Genomic DNA, 18,532 nt, shown 5'->3' with positions numbered 1-18,532 from the left:
GGATTTATGCACGCAACGAATCCATAAAGTTTATCTTTGCACAACATTCTGTGGCACTGCTGCACATGTAGTAATGTACAGGTATTTCTATCAAATCTCTATCCTGTTCAAAAAAAAAATTCTAACCGCTTGTTAGTATCTAGTCCAAGAGCATCTTTTATTCAGACATTCTAAATCTCTTTGCAGACAAGCTAGACTGACATTAAATGGATTTTCATGCAGTTATTTTCATTTTAGCCCTTTTTGAATTAGCCCTGATAGGTCTACAGTTGAATTGGTCAACACAACAAATGGAATATTTTTGTCTCTTAGTGCCTTTTCTTGTGAAAGATTTTAAGTCTTCATTAATTGGATAATCAACTAAGCTTTTTTTTTTTGTCTCATACAGCCCTGTCCAAGAGAAGCAAAGTTGGTAATTACTGATTTTAAAACATTGGATCTCCTCCCCTACCTCCGACTCATTTTCTGTACCTTGTCTCAGTCAAGATGTGCTATTAAGAAGGGTGATAGCATAACCTGGGGTTAATTTTGTGTTTGTGGCAGTCTCTGGAAATAATCTGCCTTGGTCTCACTAATATTGGGTTATACACGCATATACAGTACTAGTGTTCTATTCACAGTGTGTGCGCCTGTGCAAATTGGGTTCTCTTACGTGCATTTTTTGATTCTGTTTATTGCTTTGGGAAGTTGACTATGAACTGTCTTGTCTTTCAATACTTGTACAGAAAGTCTTGTTTAAAAATCTGTGTAATTTAACTGTGTTACACTGTATTAGAAATGCTTTTTTTGGCAGGATATTGCAAGTAAACATAAACTTGCAACCTCCTGCTATTCAGAGTACCTCCCTTTTTTTTTAAAGCAAACTTGTACAGGTTGTAATTAAGAAGATTAGAATAGAAATGTTGACTTTTTTTAATAAATAAGATTCGATAAATTAGTCGGTAGTTGCATTTTAATGAGCTTGTTGTGACATTATCACATTTTGTACTTATGTGTTTAAATTGCGTGTGCTGACCCATAAAATATTTACCGCCATTTCTATCAATTTTCAACAATTCAATTTTCCTCTGTGAGGAGTGATTTTAAATATAGCAGGACCTTAAATTTTTTTGTTATAAGTGCCACTCTGGTCCATGTGTGTACTAAATAATAAGCATTTTTTTTGAAAGAGTAACACCAAATCATATCATTAGCAACAAGATAGCTGGTTTTCATTGCTAGGTAACTGCTTGCGGTAGTGCACTCAATTTGCACAAGTTTTGACCATTTCCTTCCCCTCCTCCATCCCCCAACCACACTGGATTGGTTGATGTCTGGTTGCTGAGACCCCTTTTTCTCTGCTTATTTCTGACAAATTGGTTGAAGGACAAAGATGTAGGGTGAGGCAGTGAACAGAAAAATTTGCTCCCAGTTTGTTCGAGTTTAATAGAGGAAATTACAGCCACCGAGATGGTCATTCTAAGCCACTGTCCACTTTGATTGGAAGCAGAGAAGGACCACAGAAGTTGGAGACATCTTGTGCTGTAGAATTCCAGTGTTATTCCAAATGTCCTTTATCACAGACTTTTCACAGAAACATTACAGAACATGTCTGGCATGAGAGATTACCAGTTGAATTTTATACAATGAAATGACCACTTTTCTGGAACTCTGGCAGCTGCGGCATCCTTCAGAATAATGCCTATAAATTCTAGAGTCCCATTCAAACTAAGATAATATTTTCAAAAAAGTGATATTTTATTTTCAAAAACAAAAATCCAGACAGAAAAATGATACATTCAGCTAGTCAAGAAGCATCCATGAAAGAGAACAGCTAACATGATAGTATTCCACAGCATGTTGTAATACAAAGTTTAACTTGTCAAAAGTTGCATACTGATCTATACTCCGCATACATACCTAGAAAAAGCTTTGCTTTTAAGTGAGAATTCATACTTGGTTGGTTCATGTTTATCAGATTTCAGCATTTGCTTTGTATTGCTGAGCTTCATCAACCTACTATCCACCTACCACCAACTCAATCCCTTCTGTCCCCTACCATCTTTCATTCTCAGTCTTCAACTACTGGGCCATCTTTTACCTCCAGCTCTTTCTACTACTTCCTTCACCACTCTTGATCCTGATGTAAGGTCTCAACCCCAAACATCAACAATTCCCTTCCCTTTCAAACTGCTTGACCCATTGAGTTCAGTTTTTTTGACTTGGTCTCGACTGTTCAATTCTAGTTTCTATTGACTAGAATGTTTTACGTTTCGGCGAGAAAATAATTTTGGCTTTTGACATTTTAGTGTTGTAATACCCAAAGCATGCTTTCTTATTCTGAAGGGAAGGAACTGCAAGTGGAAAATCTTGCTCAATTTTAATTGTTTGTTTTATTTTAAAGCTGGTGAGTGCTGTGGCAGTGAACAGGGTTACCTATTATCCAGTAATGTTTTGGGGAGTTGTAAGATGAACCTTGTTGCAATCTTTTCATTAAGTATCCCTTTACATAGCATTGGTATGAACAATTGACACTTCTACCACTTGCCCTTCTGATAGGTGTTAGTATGAGTTGTGATGATTCTTCACTGCCTCTGTATTTATGAGTTTGGCAAAATTGTACAAGGTTTCCACTTCTGCATCAGTACATACATTAAGGTAGGTAAATTTCACCAGTTTACATCATTTATTGCTTTAATATAACATGGTTTTAATGGAAACATGAAAAAAGCAATACATTTGGTATTTCTGTTCTCCCATACAAAACAAGAAAAAACACAAATTTGCATTTTGTTCTATTTTGTCATTTACTTATTACCTTAAAGTACAGCATCAAGCATGATTCTGTTTAGATCTAAAGGTGCTAAGTCTGATATTGTCTGATCCACACTCCTTTGTTTCATTTCACTGGTATAAAAATATACAGAGGGCGATAGTATGATTCCATTCTAATAGGTGGTTGAGAAACTTGTTAACAACAGCTATGTGCTTTTGCCTCTTGGCCATTCTGGGTAAATAAGAGCCAATAAACTCCATGCTGTTACAGATTTGAGGATTTTCAAAATTAACTCCATACTAATGTTATCATGGATTGAATTTCATTCATATTTTTACTTTGAGGCAAGTTCATATCAAAACACCCGCAGAAGGACTGGATGATATGAGTGATAAATGATTTTGAATTTAACAGGCAGCATTAGAATTTAAAAGAAAATGTTCAGCAGGTTTACTGATTTTTAAAAGGAGGCATTGAGGTACCAACAGCAACACAATGCTGGAGGAACTCAACAGGCCAGGCAATAGCTGTGGAGGCAAATAACAGTTGATGTTTAAGGTCAAGACCCTTCAGCAGGATTGGGAAGAAATGAAACCCCGTGAACTGTGACTGTCAATTTCCCTCCATAGATGCTATCTGCTAAGTTCCTCCATTTTTGTGGTGCTCCAGATTTCCAGCATCTGCATTCTTTGTGAATGTAGGTACTAGCAGCAACTGCAGTAAATTACATCTATAAGTAAATAGTAAAAAAAAACATTGGCTCTATTGTTTCCCATACTAAGTGTGCATTAGAAAGATTTCTATTGGGTTTCATTAAAATATTTAAAAACAGTAAAGTATTGACAATTATAGAAAATCTGTGTTAAGTTGGTGTTTTGAAACAAAGTAAAACTAGCAATGTAAACTAACTGAACTTGCTTAAACAACTAGTTCTGTATGTCAATTTGTGAAAACATCTAAATTTCTTTGAAGTTGGTACTCTCAAATTTAACTGCCTTAAATTGCTCCATTTGTCTTTATTTGGCATACTTATGCTTGAAGTTGAATTGCTGACTATACTACAACCACTTGCTATCAAAAACAATGGCTTGAGGCAGTCCTATTTTAAAGAAATCATGCAGCATCTTTTGTAACTCAATATGCCAAAGTTAATCTTGAATGTCTAAGTGGAGCAGCCTATTTTGCATAATTAAATGTCCGGGTAATTCATTTATTTGCCTTTTCCCCATAACTCAATTCCCTTACTCTTCAAAAAAAAAATCTTTAATTGTCTAAAATATATTAAATAAGGCTCCACTGATTTACTACTCCCTGGGAAGAGTTCTCATCTGACTTAAATCTATTCCCCTGAACCTTGAGGCTATCACCTAATTTAGGGGTTCCCAGCCTGCTGTCCACAGACCCCTTGCTTAATGGTATCAACTTGCTTCTATCATTTTAAATGTTTCTGTAAGATCTCCTCATTTTCTGAATTCATGCGTGTAGTCCCAGGTGACTCTCGCACACTGCAGGTTAACCCTCATCTTCAGAATTAACTTAGTAAACCTCTGCACCATCTCTAAAGCCAGGATTTTGAAGTAGAAAGCAGAACTGCATACAGTACTCCAGGTGCTGCCTCACCAATACCCTGTATAGTTGTTACATAACTCTGCTTTTAAAATCAATCCCTTTAGCAATGAAGGCCAACATTCTATTTGCCTTCTTGATAACCTGTGGTACCTGCAACTAAACCTCATGCAATTCATGCACAAACACTGAAGTAAGGGAATGTAAAATTCCAAGCTTTGAAAAGATGTTAGAATTAACTGTGTTTGAAATGTATGTCACCTTGAAGACTTGCCTAGTGTTAGCACTTTCTATTGCAATAACATTACACATATGCTTGCTTTGGTCACTGTCCAATTCTACTAGTTTAGGCAACCCCTCAGCACTTAAGATATTTGTTTCCATTCTGATTTTTGTAGGTTCCAGTGATGACTAAGATTGGAAGTGCAGCCACTATTATGGGTGAGGTGGCCTTCTCCCCCATAAACCTTTGATGCTGTGTCCAATCAAGAACTCACCAATCTCTGCCTTAAATACACACACTGACCTGGCCTCCACAGTTGCTTGTGGTAACATTCACCACCCTCTGCCTAATGGATGCCCTCTATCCTGAGGCTGTGCCCTCTTGTCCTAGACTCTCCCACCATAGGTAACATCCTTTCCATATCGACTCTGTCTGGGTCTTTCAATATTTGAAACATTTCAATGTTTCAATGAGATCCTTCCCTCCCCATCCCATCACCCTAAATTCCAGCACGTAAAGACCCAGAGTTATCAAACATTCCTCTTATGATGAATCTTTTATTCCTGGACTCATTCTTGTGTCGGCTTGAAAGATGGTTCGGAGGAGGTTCACATCTTTTCTTAGATAGGAGCCCAAAACTGTCCACAATACTCAAGGTAAGGCCTTACCAATGCCTTATAAAGCCTCAGCATCACATCCTTGCTCTTGTATTCTAGACCTCTTGAAATGAATACTAACATTGCATTTACCTTTATTGCCACTGCCTTACCTGCAAGTTAACCTTTAGGGTGTTCTGCACAAAAACTCCTAACTTTCTTTGTATCTCAGACTTTTGGATTTTCTCCCTGTTTAGAAAATAGTCTGCACATATATTTCAATGATCAAAGGTCATGACCATGCATTTACCAACACTATTTCATTTGCCACTCTTGTCCATTCTCCTAATCTGTTTCAAGTCCTTCTGCAGCCTACCTGGTTTCTCAACACTACCTGCCCCTCCACCAATTTTTGTATCATCTGCAAACTTTGCAACAAAGTCATCTATTCCATCATTTAAATCATTGATATACAGCACAAAAAGCAGTCCCAACACCGACCCTGTGAAACACCACTAGTCACTAACAGCCAACCAGAAAAGGATCCTTCTATTCCTATTTGCTGTCCCCTACCACTGCTCTAACCATACCAGTAACTTTCCTGTAATGCCATGGGCTCTTAATGTGGTAAGCAGCCTTCTCTGTGGCACCTTGTCAAAGGCCTTCTGAAAGACCAAATATACAACAGCCACTGCATCCCCTTTATCTATCCCAGTTGTAATGTCCTCAAAGGATTCCGACAGGTGTCAGGCAAGATTTCCCCTTTGGACAAACTCAGAATGGTTTCCTCATCTTGTGTCACCAAGTACTCCATAACCCCATCCTCAACAATGACTCCAACATCTTCCCAACCACTGAGGTCAGACTAACTGGTCTACCATTTCCTTTCTGCTGCTGCCTTCTTTTCTTAAGAGTGAAAAACATACTAGACTGCCACTCACAAAAGTGGTCATGGATGAAATTTCAAAGAGAAAGGGGAAGTATAGCATTCCCCCCCCCCAGCTGCTTTGAGAATATCCTTAAGTAATTTAAAATTGTAGCAGATGGTGTATTTAAAATGTCCAGATTACTGAGAATTGAATTAATTAATTCAATATTAGCAATTTGGCATAAATAGCAACACCAGTAATCCTCACTTCACTTTTTTTTAAATATACAAACAGAAACTTAAGCATTTGCATTAAGAATCATTCAGTTAACATTGCCTGGGTGCCTACATTTCATCAATTAAAGACATTCATTGAAACAAAAGTACACAAAGGTTAAGTAGAAATTGTATTTAATAAAGCAACTTGTGACAGTGTAATGTACATGGGAATAGACAACCAGCCTGCAGCACTTGTTCTGATACAAATACAGTCACTGGGTACAATGTTTAACTCGTATGCCAGTCCAGTGTCCCAAACTACAAAACAGATCAAGCTTAAAATGTAGTTGCACAAAGGCAGGATACACAAGATGCCTACCATGCAGTTTAAGCAGCTCAGCTGTTTATTTGCAATGGTACTAAGTGAAATGTTCTGACAAAGCAAATGTTTGATATTGAGAACTTGAGCCAGATGACAGTAAATAGGATCTTGAGCTGGAAATTGTCAGTGACTGGACAATTCTCAAAATAGGGCTGCCCAACTGAACTATTACCAACATTTGCTCCTTACAAAAGTCCCATTCTTTATTTCCCTCAATTTTACTACTTTAAATGCCATGGCTTCACCACTAGAAAATTATAAATCTCATCTACTATGCACTGGTCTTGAACAAGTTTTAGGACAGCTTTAAATAGTTGCTCATTTTGTTCAAATTAGATTCCACTTGAACTAAGGCAAGATTTTAGGAGATAACAATTACAAGCTGACTGTAATCTGCCAGAACAATTTAAATAGTGAGAACTCAATCCCATGTTTTTTAAAAAATACCCACTTGTCCTTCAGTGTGCATTTGTTCCTACCAGATAAAATTGTAAATCTCATTTCCACTCTAATGCTGTTAAAATAAACCTGATCTTGCCAAAGATTAAGGGCATAGTTGTTCTGATTCTGCCACTATAGGGCTAAAGTCCAGTAATTTTGTGCAAAATAGATTAAAGAAAATGGCACGCATCCAGTTCTGGAGCCTTTCCACTGCCATCAGAATTTGCAAAGGAAAATTCCATTCTTCTCCTATGATCACTAATGCAAGTTTTACTTGTCCTTTAGGACAACGCAATTTTTGTGTTATGGTCATTTTTAGTTGAAGACAGCAACCCGTTTTGTACAATTTCTTAGCAGTGGTCTCACCAAAATGCTACACCATACAAATGCAACAGAAAACAAACTTGGAACTATTATTTTGGTTTCTGCTTTTATTTGCTCCATTCACTGGCACATTGCATATTCAGTTAAATCAGAATAGCATTTCTTATTTCCGCTGCACAGATACAAAAATGAAATATTTCAGGGAATGAAAGTGTAATTGGGGAAATTTCTTGCTCTAAAAATCTGGTTCAAGAATAGTCATTTCCTCATAGACCTAAAATTTTACAGCAAAATACTGTTACCATTCAAGACTCAGAACTGGCATTTCACACTAGTGTGCAAGGGGGAAGTTTAAATACAATTTGAAATTTCACAGCACAGGGCCAGTTTCCAAATTATTCCAAGACTTTTACTGAATGAGAATTTAGCAGCTGAAAAACATACCACTGTTTGATGGATGCTTAAAAGCCTCAGTTGCAGGCTGGCTTGACCGTAAACAAGGATGACAAAGAAGTGAAATGAACAAAGGTCTAAAGCTTTTCTGTAGTCATAAGTTAGATATGGGTTTGAGAAACTATCCCATTAGACCAGTCGTACATTGTATCCAAAAGTCTGCTTAATTCCATTAAAGTAATAACGCTGCCATCCTGCTTTTGTCTGATCTTCCTCACCTAATGGAACACCTCTACATTCCACTTGAAGTTCTGTTCCATCGTTCTTGCCCAAAAACGTCAACTTGATAGTCGCATAGTGTTCTGAAAGCAATCCAGTGGCAATTAAATTATTCAAGATAATAGTAGCTGCATTTTAGTCAACTAAGACACGAAATATGAACTCATTCATGTTGATGCACAAATCAGTGGAAAAAGTAGTAAAATGCTTTGTGTCAAATATTAAAACTAAACATGTATTGCACACAAAACTGATTCAATGCACATATTTTCCCAGCATCAGATGGTGCTTAGGTATCTGACAGGTCTGGTTCCTTCACTTCTGACATTGATGCTGCTGAATTAATCACATGAATCCCAAGCTCAAGTGTTCTAGTATACAACAATCCCCCAGCAACACACAATGCTGGAAGAACTCAGCAAGCCAGGCAGCATCCATGGAAAAGAATAAACAGTCAACATTTTGTACCAAGGCACTTCATCAAGACTGAAAAGGACAAGGGGAAGTAGTACTAGTTGGGAGGTGAAATTGGAACAGGGGTGAAGAGCTAGGAAGTTCATTGGTGAAAGGGAAAGGGCTGAGGGAGAATACCTTTGATAAAGCATTAGAAAAATTAAAAAGGCAATCTAAAGTGATTTTTTTCCTTTTAATATCCAATGGAATTGCAACTTTATATGGCTGCAGATAGTGTAGCAAAGAACAAATAAAGCTTGGTTTTTAATTTTTTAGTACGTACATTCTCTACACTTGTTTACATTCAACACGATGTAAAGAGAGACCTACCTGCTGGCCATGACTTGTACCTCCATTTCATAATAATCCGTTGGTCAGAAACCTAGCAAGCAAAATTAAACTGATAGGTTAAATATTTTCATACCACTACCCCTCTTCCAACCCCACACTGTTCAAAATGTGTTTGCTATTGATATAGAGTTATATAGTGTAGAAATAAGACCTTTGGTCCACCATATTCTTAACCTGTTTTCTTATCTACACGAATCCCATATGTCCAAGTTAGGTCAATTTTTGTCTACATCTTGTCTACTTGAGGTCTAAATGTATCTTAGACCACCACCTCCTTCACCAGCAAAGTATAGATGTCAAAATAAATTTCTCCTCAAATTCCTTTTAAAGCTCCCTCCTCCCATCTTAAACCTATCCTTGTTTTGATAAGCCAGATGTGGGCATCTGTCCTATTCATACAAGTCTGTCACTCATCAGCTGCCTTCACTCTAGGCAAAACAAACCCAACCTATCTACTTTCTTCCATAATTAAAACCCTCCTATCTGGGCAACACCCCAATTAATCACTTTTACATCCTCTCCTTATGCAGGTTGCAGAATGCAAAAGGTTGGTTCTAGTGGTGGATACAACACTAGTCAGATCCCAGCTCGAGGACTGCGTGCTGTTCAGATAAATACAAAATATGCAGACGGATGAGATTTATGGCATATTGCCAGGACTGTAAAATTATAACTGAGAAAAGTATTAGAATGATCTTTGGTTAAAAGGTCATCACAACAGTAGGCCAAAACTGTATTGTGATGTACATGTTCTCTGCAGAACTGAATGAGTCAAGGATTTTCTTTGGAAGATAATCCCCTGAAGTTAGACAAGTGTTTTAAAATGGGAAATAGATAGGAATTGTGAAGCAAATAGAAAGGTCTAGTTGCATATTTAAAGTAATGCATATGGAAGAGTCCCCTCCAGAGCTACGATCTGCGCAACGTCATCAAGGCAGCGAAACAATACAGGGTCAAAATCCAGACAATTCTCTACCAACATCACCTGCAGCTTACATCGCAGACTTCAAAGCTAAATGCAGTGGTGCTGCCAACATCGCTGCCTCTCTCCCAGATGAGCTAAATCCTTTTTACACCCTGTTTGATGTCACCAGCACTGAGCCTCCGAGGAGAACTGGCGATGCAACCTACACCTTGGTCATCTGAGGCTGAGGTACACAAGTGTTTCCAACGAGTGAACATCTCGGGGCATGTACTCAAGAGTGTGAGTGGCACAACTGGCAGGTGTGTTTGCAGACATTTTTAATCTCTCCCTCTCCCAGTGTAGGGTGCCCTCCTGCTTCAAAACATTCATCATTGTCCCTGCACGTAAAAAGATCAAGGTAACATATCTGAACAATGCGCTCACCTCAATAATATGCAAATGCTTTGAGAGGCTGGGCAAGGACTACATCTGAAGCATGCCACCACCTACATTGGATCCCCTACAATTTGCCTACTGATACAACAATGACAGATGACACAATAGACACAGCTCTACACACCTGGTGAGGAGGAATACTTATATGAGAATGCTGTTCTTGGGCTAGTTCAGCATTCAACACCATAATTCCCTCCAGGCTTGACAAGAAGCACAGAGACCTCGGCCTTCACCCTGCTTGTGCAGCTGGATCATGGACTTCCTGTCAGATTACCAGCAGGTGGTAACAGTGGGCACCCTTACCTCTGCCCCTCAACAGAGGAGCCCCCAGGGCTGGGTCCTGAGCCCCATCCTGTATACCCATGACTGTGTCGCCACCCACAGCCCCAATCTGCTCATTAAATTTGCTGATGATACATTAATTGGCCTCCCCTCAAATAATAAGGCAGCCTACAGAGAGGTCATCATCGCCCTGACATAATGGTACCAAGAAAATAACCTCTCTTCAATGTCGCAAAAACAAAGGAGCTGGTCGTGGACTATAGGAGGAACGGAGACAGGCTCACCCTTATTGACATCAATGGATCTGGGGTTGAGTGGGTATACACACCACCGAGGATGTCATTTGGTCTGTACACACCAGCTGTGTGGTGGGAAAAAAAGCATAACAGCACCTCTTTCACCTCTGACAGTTGAAGTTTGGCATGAGTCCCCAAAGCTTAAGGACTTTCTACAGGGGGACAATTGAGAGCATCCTTCCTGGTATGGGAACTGTACTTCCCTCAATCATAGGACTCTGCAAACAGTGGTGCAGACAGCCCAGTGCATCTATGACAGGTGCGTAAAAAGGGCCCGAAGATTCATTAGGGACCCGAGTCCCTCCAGCCACAAACTGTTCCAACTGCTACCATCCTAGAAACTGTACTACAGTGTTAAAGCCAGGATCAACAAGCTCCAGGATAGCTTCTTCCACCAGGCCATCAGATTGATTAATTCACACTGACAATTGTACTTCTAACCTATCTTGTCTGTTCTGTTGTACAACTTGCAGTACATACTATTTATTACAAATTATAATTTGCACATTCTACATTCAGATGAAGACAGTGGAAAAATTTTTAGTCCTAACTTATGTGAAGAATGTATAAAGTCAATTCAATTAAACTGCACTTGGGTCTATATTTGAAGAGCAACAAGCTTAAGGGCAATGAATGAAGTGCCAAATGGAAGATTTGGTGGCAAGTACATGGACCAAATGGCCTCCCAAGTTTTGAAGGTCAACTCATCTTTGAAGTCTGGAAATATACTGAACAGCTGGCTGGCAAATTAAGCAAATTGGAAAAAACATTTATATGGGGTAATTTTTTTGAAAGTGCCAATGAAAAAAGCTTAAATTTACTACATAACTATTGTAATCTTTGCGCTTGTTGAATGTCTCAACACAGTGGCCCTGAATACAACAGAACTAGCTGCAGGAGCCTTGATTACACTGTGGGAATATAGCATGGGAACATGGAAGTTAAATGAATTTAGAGGTGGGACCTGTTAAGTGTGGCGATAAGTAATAATTGGTTCTGGTTCAGTGCTTCAAGCTGATGCTTCATTTACTTACGCATTTCATATCAGTGCAATGGCTTTTAAAGTAGAGTGGTTGGGGATCTGAGTGTCATTCTTGGAGGCCTCATCAACAGTGAGCAGTGCTATGGGTCAGCAGGACAGAAGAAGGTATTTCACCATGAGAGGGGCCCCTACACACTTAGGTCAGTATTTTAGTGTTTATTCTGTTCTATAGATTTGTAGATCTAGATAATTAGAGTTTGTCTTTTGGTTTATTCAAGCCACTTCTGCAAACCTTTTGCTGTAACATGACCTTGGAAAATATTCAGTAATTCTTTGTGCCTTCCCCTTACAAAATACATAGTACTATCCTTACCAAACTGCTTATGTGATTTGGGCAAGACTAAGGATGCACAAGTGGTTCAGATTCTGATCTCAGCAGCATTGTTGGAAAATTGCAACTTGTAAAAGCAATATAAAATTCATATTCACCAGTTCCAAAAATTCTCCACTGACACTCCCATCAAGCAATCGAAATTTTCCTCCCTTGGTAGCCTCGACAGCAGCTGATGCATGTGTGAAAGCCTGGACAAGCTAAAAATTAGAAGACAGTCAATATAGTTCCGAGAATAAACCAATTCTTTTGTTTGAGGCAAATCTCTTTTCTCAAATCACAATTAGAAACTATATTACTTTCATGCAAATAACCAAGCCAGCCTTCAGCAAGAGAAAAAACCTCCCTTAATGTTCTAAGCCAGAGGATCCTTAAAAGATTATTTTTAAAAATTAACTGTTGATCATAAATTAACCTTAACTTCTAACTCAAGAACCAATTCCAATCAAGACCAAATTATTACACTATGAAGATAGCCTTATAGATCTATTATGAGGATTACTCTTCACCTCCAGATTGCAATTTTGAGGACAAATTATTCAGACAGTCCAAATTAGCAAGCATGCTAGAGGAAGACTAATTTTCATAAAGAATCCCCCCCCCCCAACCAAATTAGTCTATTCTCAGATGACTGGAGCTAAATTCTTTGTTACCTTATTTCAATTCAATTGTCATATCCATCCAACATCAAGGCAGCATTTGACTGAAGGTGGTATCAAGAAATCTTGTAGGAAATTAAGTAAACGAAAACCCAAAGAAAAATGCCTTCAAGGCTCCTACACTTACAAAATACAATTGTTCTACATATTCTAGAGCATTTAATATAGATGGGAAAGCAGCCAATGTAATCCCAGTACTTAGAGAGAAACTGGAAACTATAGATCATTCAGCATGCCAATTCTGGATGGTAGAAGTTTTAGGATCAGGACAAATGGAAATAGGATTGGGCAGATAATCAGTGAAAGCAAGAACTTTGATAAATCTGTTGGAATGTTGAGGCAGACAACAGTAGTATACTTGGATTTTCAGATAATGTGCTACATAATTCTAAGCCCATATTAGAGCAAGGATAGCAGGAATAAGTAGGCCATTTCAGATAAAATGTGATCATTGAGCAGTTAGGGCCTTATGCCAACCTATGCCTCTGATTTGTATATAGAGGGGATCCAGTATTACTTATTCAAGCTTGAGTACAAAGCTGGTGTCATTGTATTAAAAACATTAATTAGGAAAGTGGTGTGTAACTCAGTGCCCCACCCCCATTTGCCATTTAATAAGATCATGGCCAATCTGACTGCAAGCTCAACTCCATACTCCGGTGTACTCCTAGCAACCCTTCAACTTAATCTACCTCTAAAATACTATCACCACAATTTTGGTTGGGTGGGAGGGAAGTAGTTCCAAGACTCATGACTCAAAAAAAGTCACTTTAACAGTCTTAAAGTTGAGAATCCTTTATTCTTAAATGATCCCTAGTCTTGCAGGAAACATTCTCCACTTCCACCCTGTCAAGACCCTTCAAGATCTTGTTTCAATTGCCTTACTTCTAAACTCCAGCAGACAGGTGTAATTTGTTCCATTTGAAGGCCTTACCATTTATTCCAGATACCAGGCTAAAAAAAAAACCTCAGATCTGCTCCCAATGCATTTATAGCCTTAAAGATCAGTATTGTATATAGTAGTTAGAATGTGGCCTCGCCAACACTATATATAACTGACCCAACACTGCTGAACCTAGCTCTAAACCCAAGCATCAGCCCTGAACTCCAAAGATGGAACTAACTTTCAGTACTAATGTGGTGACTAGGTGTTTCCCACAAGGACAAAAAGATCCCAACCCTAATAACCCAGCTGCAGTATGTAGACAATGCTCAGCGCTATAGTTGGAACCAGAGTGCCAAGCCACCATTGACTCATTTAGTGAAGCAGGAGGATTGGACTTGCATTCAAAACTCAGCAAGCCAAAATGTCTTCCACCAACCTACCACTGGTAAACAACACTATTCTCCAACAGAAGAGGTTTATGGTGAGACCATGGAATAAAGTAACCAAGCTTGCCTTCCTTACACCAACATACCTTTTGCCTGAATCGACCACAAGCTATGTTTGAAGATAAAGTCCTCAAACCTGACACAAAAAACTGTCCAAAGCAGTGATTCCACCTTCCCCAGCCCCCTTTATGTTTTTGATGCCCTACAGTAGAGACCTTCAAGAACTGCATGGATACCACAACTCATTCTCTGCAAAATAATGCAAATTCAGTGGAAGGATCAACAAACTAACTTCAGCTTCTTCCCAGCACAGGCTTAATTACACTCCACCACCTCCACTGGGCATACTGCATTGTCCTATAAAAATAGTTCAGTGACAGGAAGGCAGTGGCAGAAAGGGTAGAGATTCAAGCGAGTACTCAATAGTTCTTGGCAAAACAGCAAGCAGACCTTACTGTCACTCAGATTTTTCATGTGACATTCCCTGGTGGCACACAAGGGCAAACTATGTCATTTGTTTCCACCCAGTTAAATTGCTAGCTGACTGTTACGGATACGAAGGTTTTTGACCAAAGAACAAAGTCACTTAGCACTTTAGTGCAAGGCTGTTTATTTGGTGCGTCAAAATCAAACTTACAAAAATTAGCTAAAATAAAACTGCTAATATTACAAAATGTTACCTGCCAGGAAACATAATGAATAGCTCTGCAATATTTTGTCGAGTGTCAACTCCTAACAACTCACTCTTTCCCACCAAGAGCAATCTGCCCCGTTTTTTTTTTTAGGCACCAGATCATTCCATTTTTAATTACCCACAAAGTTAACCCAAGACTAAACATGAATCAGAATATGATGCACTCCAATGCAGTTACAATCATATTAAAAATCATGTTTAATTATTAGAATAAACGGGTGGAAGACATTGAAGTACGCAGACCCAGCACAATAGCAAGGCAGTGTGGTGTGCGTCCATGCGTAAATATGTTTAAATACGTTTAAAGAGCACGCTCCACACTGACACTTACCTCTTCTGTAATAAATATCTTGTAAAGCTCTTCTGGTGATGTCATAAATTCATCTTTTAAGTTAATTTTGCAGGTTGGAATCTTCACCCCAACAGATTTAGTCTGGGAAGGTAACTGAGATGTAGCAATCTGAAAAATTAGAACAGTATGGTGTGGAGGGAAGAAGAACTCCAGGTTTCAAACTACACAAAGCAGCAGACTGGACAGCCCTACCCCAGTTAGTAAATAATATAATGAACATAATAAATGCACAAAGTAAACTTTTGACTAAAAGGTTTGGTTGCTGAACAATTACAACCTGTGACTCAAGCACAAGTTGAGCGGTATATCCTGTTTAAAATCTTAGATTTAGTTACACCGGGCAATTAGTACTATTTTACAGCTAACTTTCTCCCAAAACCCTGCTATAATTAGCCACAAGATTCTGGGACTATCTGGCATCACAGCTTCCATAAGAGAAAGCAGAATTTAAAAAACACACTTACAGAAATGAAATGTTCATTTAAATGGAAATATCACTCACTGCCCTGTGTTTCCCTTCCACCAGACCAATTAAACAATGTGTAAAATGTATCATTTTCTAGTTAAATGAATCAATGCAAATAAAATCAGTAGTAGAGCATGAAACTATTTATAGTTCAGTAAAGCTCCAATTACCCAGCAACTCTAGGCCTTTGGCAATGCCAGACTTGCAAATTTCCTGGATTTGGACACAATCCCTAATTTCACCTTTCAATAAATATTATACATAGTATAGAACTTAAAAAAAAACAAGAGCAGAATCTATTAATGCACTTCAGATTCTGGCTGCAAACCCACCCACGTTCCTAACCCCAATCCAACTTTGTCTATACACCCTGTTTGCAAACTGGACAACACTTCATGCTTCAGATTAGAATGAGCCAGATGCTGGATGAGCAAGATTTCCAAACAGTTGGGATGCTGGATGATCAGTTTTACTCTGTAGAACTGTACCAAAAAAAATATCAACTGCAAAAGTCATAACTGTTCCCATTCCCACAACCATCACTAGCACATTCTGAAGTAGTTTGGGTCAAAATGACAATTAGTAACTTTCACTAGGGAAAACCATTCAGTTATGTCAGCTGTGGCAGTAGTGTCGGTTTAAAAAATTGTTGCCACTGTTCATAACAGTGCAAATTTTACAGCTTGTGTTGGGGTTGGAGTTGGGAAGGTGATACAGATACGAGAAATGGGAGAATTAATCAATTCCAAATACATAATTTAAACACAATTACACAATTTATGGTTGCAGCTTCATTAGTTGATATTTGTGCTGTGCAATGCCAGAAGTGTTTGTGCACCAAGTCCCAAATTACTTCATCTATTTCCAAGTTGGACTTCATTCAATTCAGTTTGCTGAGATTCCCAAATCTTTGTGCTGGGGAACCTATTCTCTGATCCTGCAATAGATTATACCTGTACACCATCTGTAGATCCATTATTTCAATGGTAGGGAGAACAAAAGATACAGTGTCTATAAAAAGTATTCACCCACCTTGGAAGTTCTCATGTTTTACAACATTTAATCGCAGTGGATAATTTGGCTTTTTTGACACTGATCAACAGAAAAAAGACTTTTTCATGTCAAAGTGAAAAGAGATCTCTATAAAGTGATTAAAATTAATTACAAAAATAAAACAGTAATTGATTGCACAAGTATTCACCCCCTTTAAAATGACAGACCAAATCATCACTGGTGCAGCCAATTGGTTTCAGAAGTCATGATTAGTTAAATGGAGATCAGCATGTACAGACATGGTGTTTCAATTGATTGCAGTAAAAATACATCTGCATCTGGAATGTCCAACTGCTGGTGAGACTGTGTCGGGGCAAAAGCTACACAGGCAAGGCTTAAAAACAAAGTTAATGTCCTGGAGTGGCCAAGTCAAGAGTCTGGACCTCAATTCAATTGAGAATGTGTGGCTGGGCTTGAAAAGGGCTGTTCACCCAATATCCCCATATAATCTGACAGAGCTTGAGCAGTTTTGTAAAGAATGGGGAAAAATTGCAGTGTCTAGATGTGCAAATCTGGTAGAGACCTATCCACACAGACTCAAGGCTGTAATTGCCGTCAAAGTGCATCTACTAAGTACATGAAAACTTCCAAGGAGAGTGAATACTTCTTATAGGCACTGTATTTATCTTAGCAAACAGAAAACTTTAATAGTTGCTCTATCTCCCTCCCCTCTACCCACTTATTAGCCGTTTAAGGAAAACCAGTTTCAGAAAAAGCATGATAGTTACTAGAAAGACCAGGAGCATTGATGATTTTGCTTAATGAACATCATTCAAAAGTTCTGCTGCTCTGAGACCTCAACTGTTCATTTCCTGTCCACCCGGCCAGGACTGACAAGTTCAGGCATGTAGTGATAGTGGTTGGTGAGCTCGTAGCATACCTGCTTATTACGACATCATGCTCCAGGGAGAACAAAAATCACCACTTAAAATACAATAAAAGCAGTTAATAGGGGAGGAAGAGGAACCCATTCTAGGGGCCATTACAGATTAATAATTCTAAATGTTGGATAAATTAAGATTTAAGGAGCATAGCCATGGATAGGCTTGAGGAGTCCTTCAGTCTCTAATCAACTTGGGCCGAAATACCTTATAGCTCAAAGGCATCCAAGACTGATCCTGCCATCAGAATTGATTCAATAAAGAACTTCACCCTCAGTGAAGAATCTTGACACCATAGGCGTATCTGGCAGAAAGTATTACAATGCATCAGAAATAAAACATTGCTTTGGCTAACTATTAAAACCAACCACAAGGCATTCAGCTTAAATCTCAATAATATCATCAAGTGGGAGCTCTAGAGTTAGGAAATTTATTATGGACCAGGTCAGCTTTTGTATTGTACACAATGCCATTCAATTTCAACATGTGGTGTTTTAATAAGACTCAATTCTAGCCACCTGTTCAAGCAAACTGCACTCCTGTGGCACAGCAAGTATGGTACATCAAAACTTGAAATTGGAGCTGATAAATAACAGTTAATGTTTCATTACCTTGGTCTGGAGATCAATCTTGGGTTTAGACTGTGTCTGTTCCTTCTGAACTCCATTAACTGTTGGCAGTATCATTCCTTGAGTAAATTCTGAAATATGAAAGTAACATCAAATTTGTGCACAAACCTTATTAACTACTATGGTATTGAGAACACAGAAGCAGAGTATTTTACAGGAATTACTTCAACTCCAAACTCCAAGATTATATGACAAGCCATACAAGATGACATATAAAAGTGTGGATGAAAGCAGCTCTACATAACTTAAGACCAAAACCATGACAAAAGCAACTAATGAATACATCTCCTCCCTCTTGAAAAAGG

At 38.5% G+C, this 18,532-nt stretch overlaps 1 protein-coding gene across 3 annotated transcripts in view; it reads right to left on the bottom strand.

Annotated features, from left to right (window-relative positions):
- Positions 1-1,716: 1,716 nt before the first annotated feature.
- Positions 1,717-18,532, bottom strand: part of LOC140205768 (activator of 90 kDa heat shock protein ATPase homolog 1-like) — a 42,724-nt gene continuing 25,908 nt past the window's right edge. For all 3 annotated transcript variants that reach the window (XM_072273406.1, XM_072273415.1, XM_072273424.1), the window contains 5 exons: positions 18,210-18,298; positions 15,178-15,306; positions 12,260-12,361; positions 8,830-8,881; positions 1,717-8,129 (listed from right to left, as the gene is read on the bottom strand). In XM_072273406.1, the coding sequence (XP_072129507.1) occupies positions 7,957-8,129; positions 8,830-8,881; positions 12,260-12,361; positions 15,178-15,306; positions 18,210-18,298 (545 nt within the window). In that variant the 3' untranslated portion in view covers positions 1,717-7,956. The remainder of the gene's footprint in view (positions 8,130-8,829; positions 8,882-12,259; positions 12,362-15,177; positions 15,307-18,209; positions 18,299-18,532) is intronic.

The sequence above is a fragment of the Mobula birostris genome, chromosome 1, assembly GCF_030028105.1.
Source record: "Mobula birostris isolate sMobBir1 chromosome 1, sMobBir1.hap1, whole genome shotgun sequence".
NCBI classification, from domain to species: Eukaryota; Metazoa; Chordata; class Chondrichthyes; order Myliobatiformes; family Myliobatidae; genus Mobula; species Mobula birostris.
This window is presented reverse-complemented; position numbering and strand designations above follow the sequence as displayed.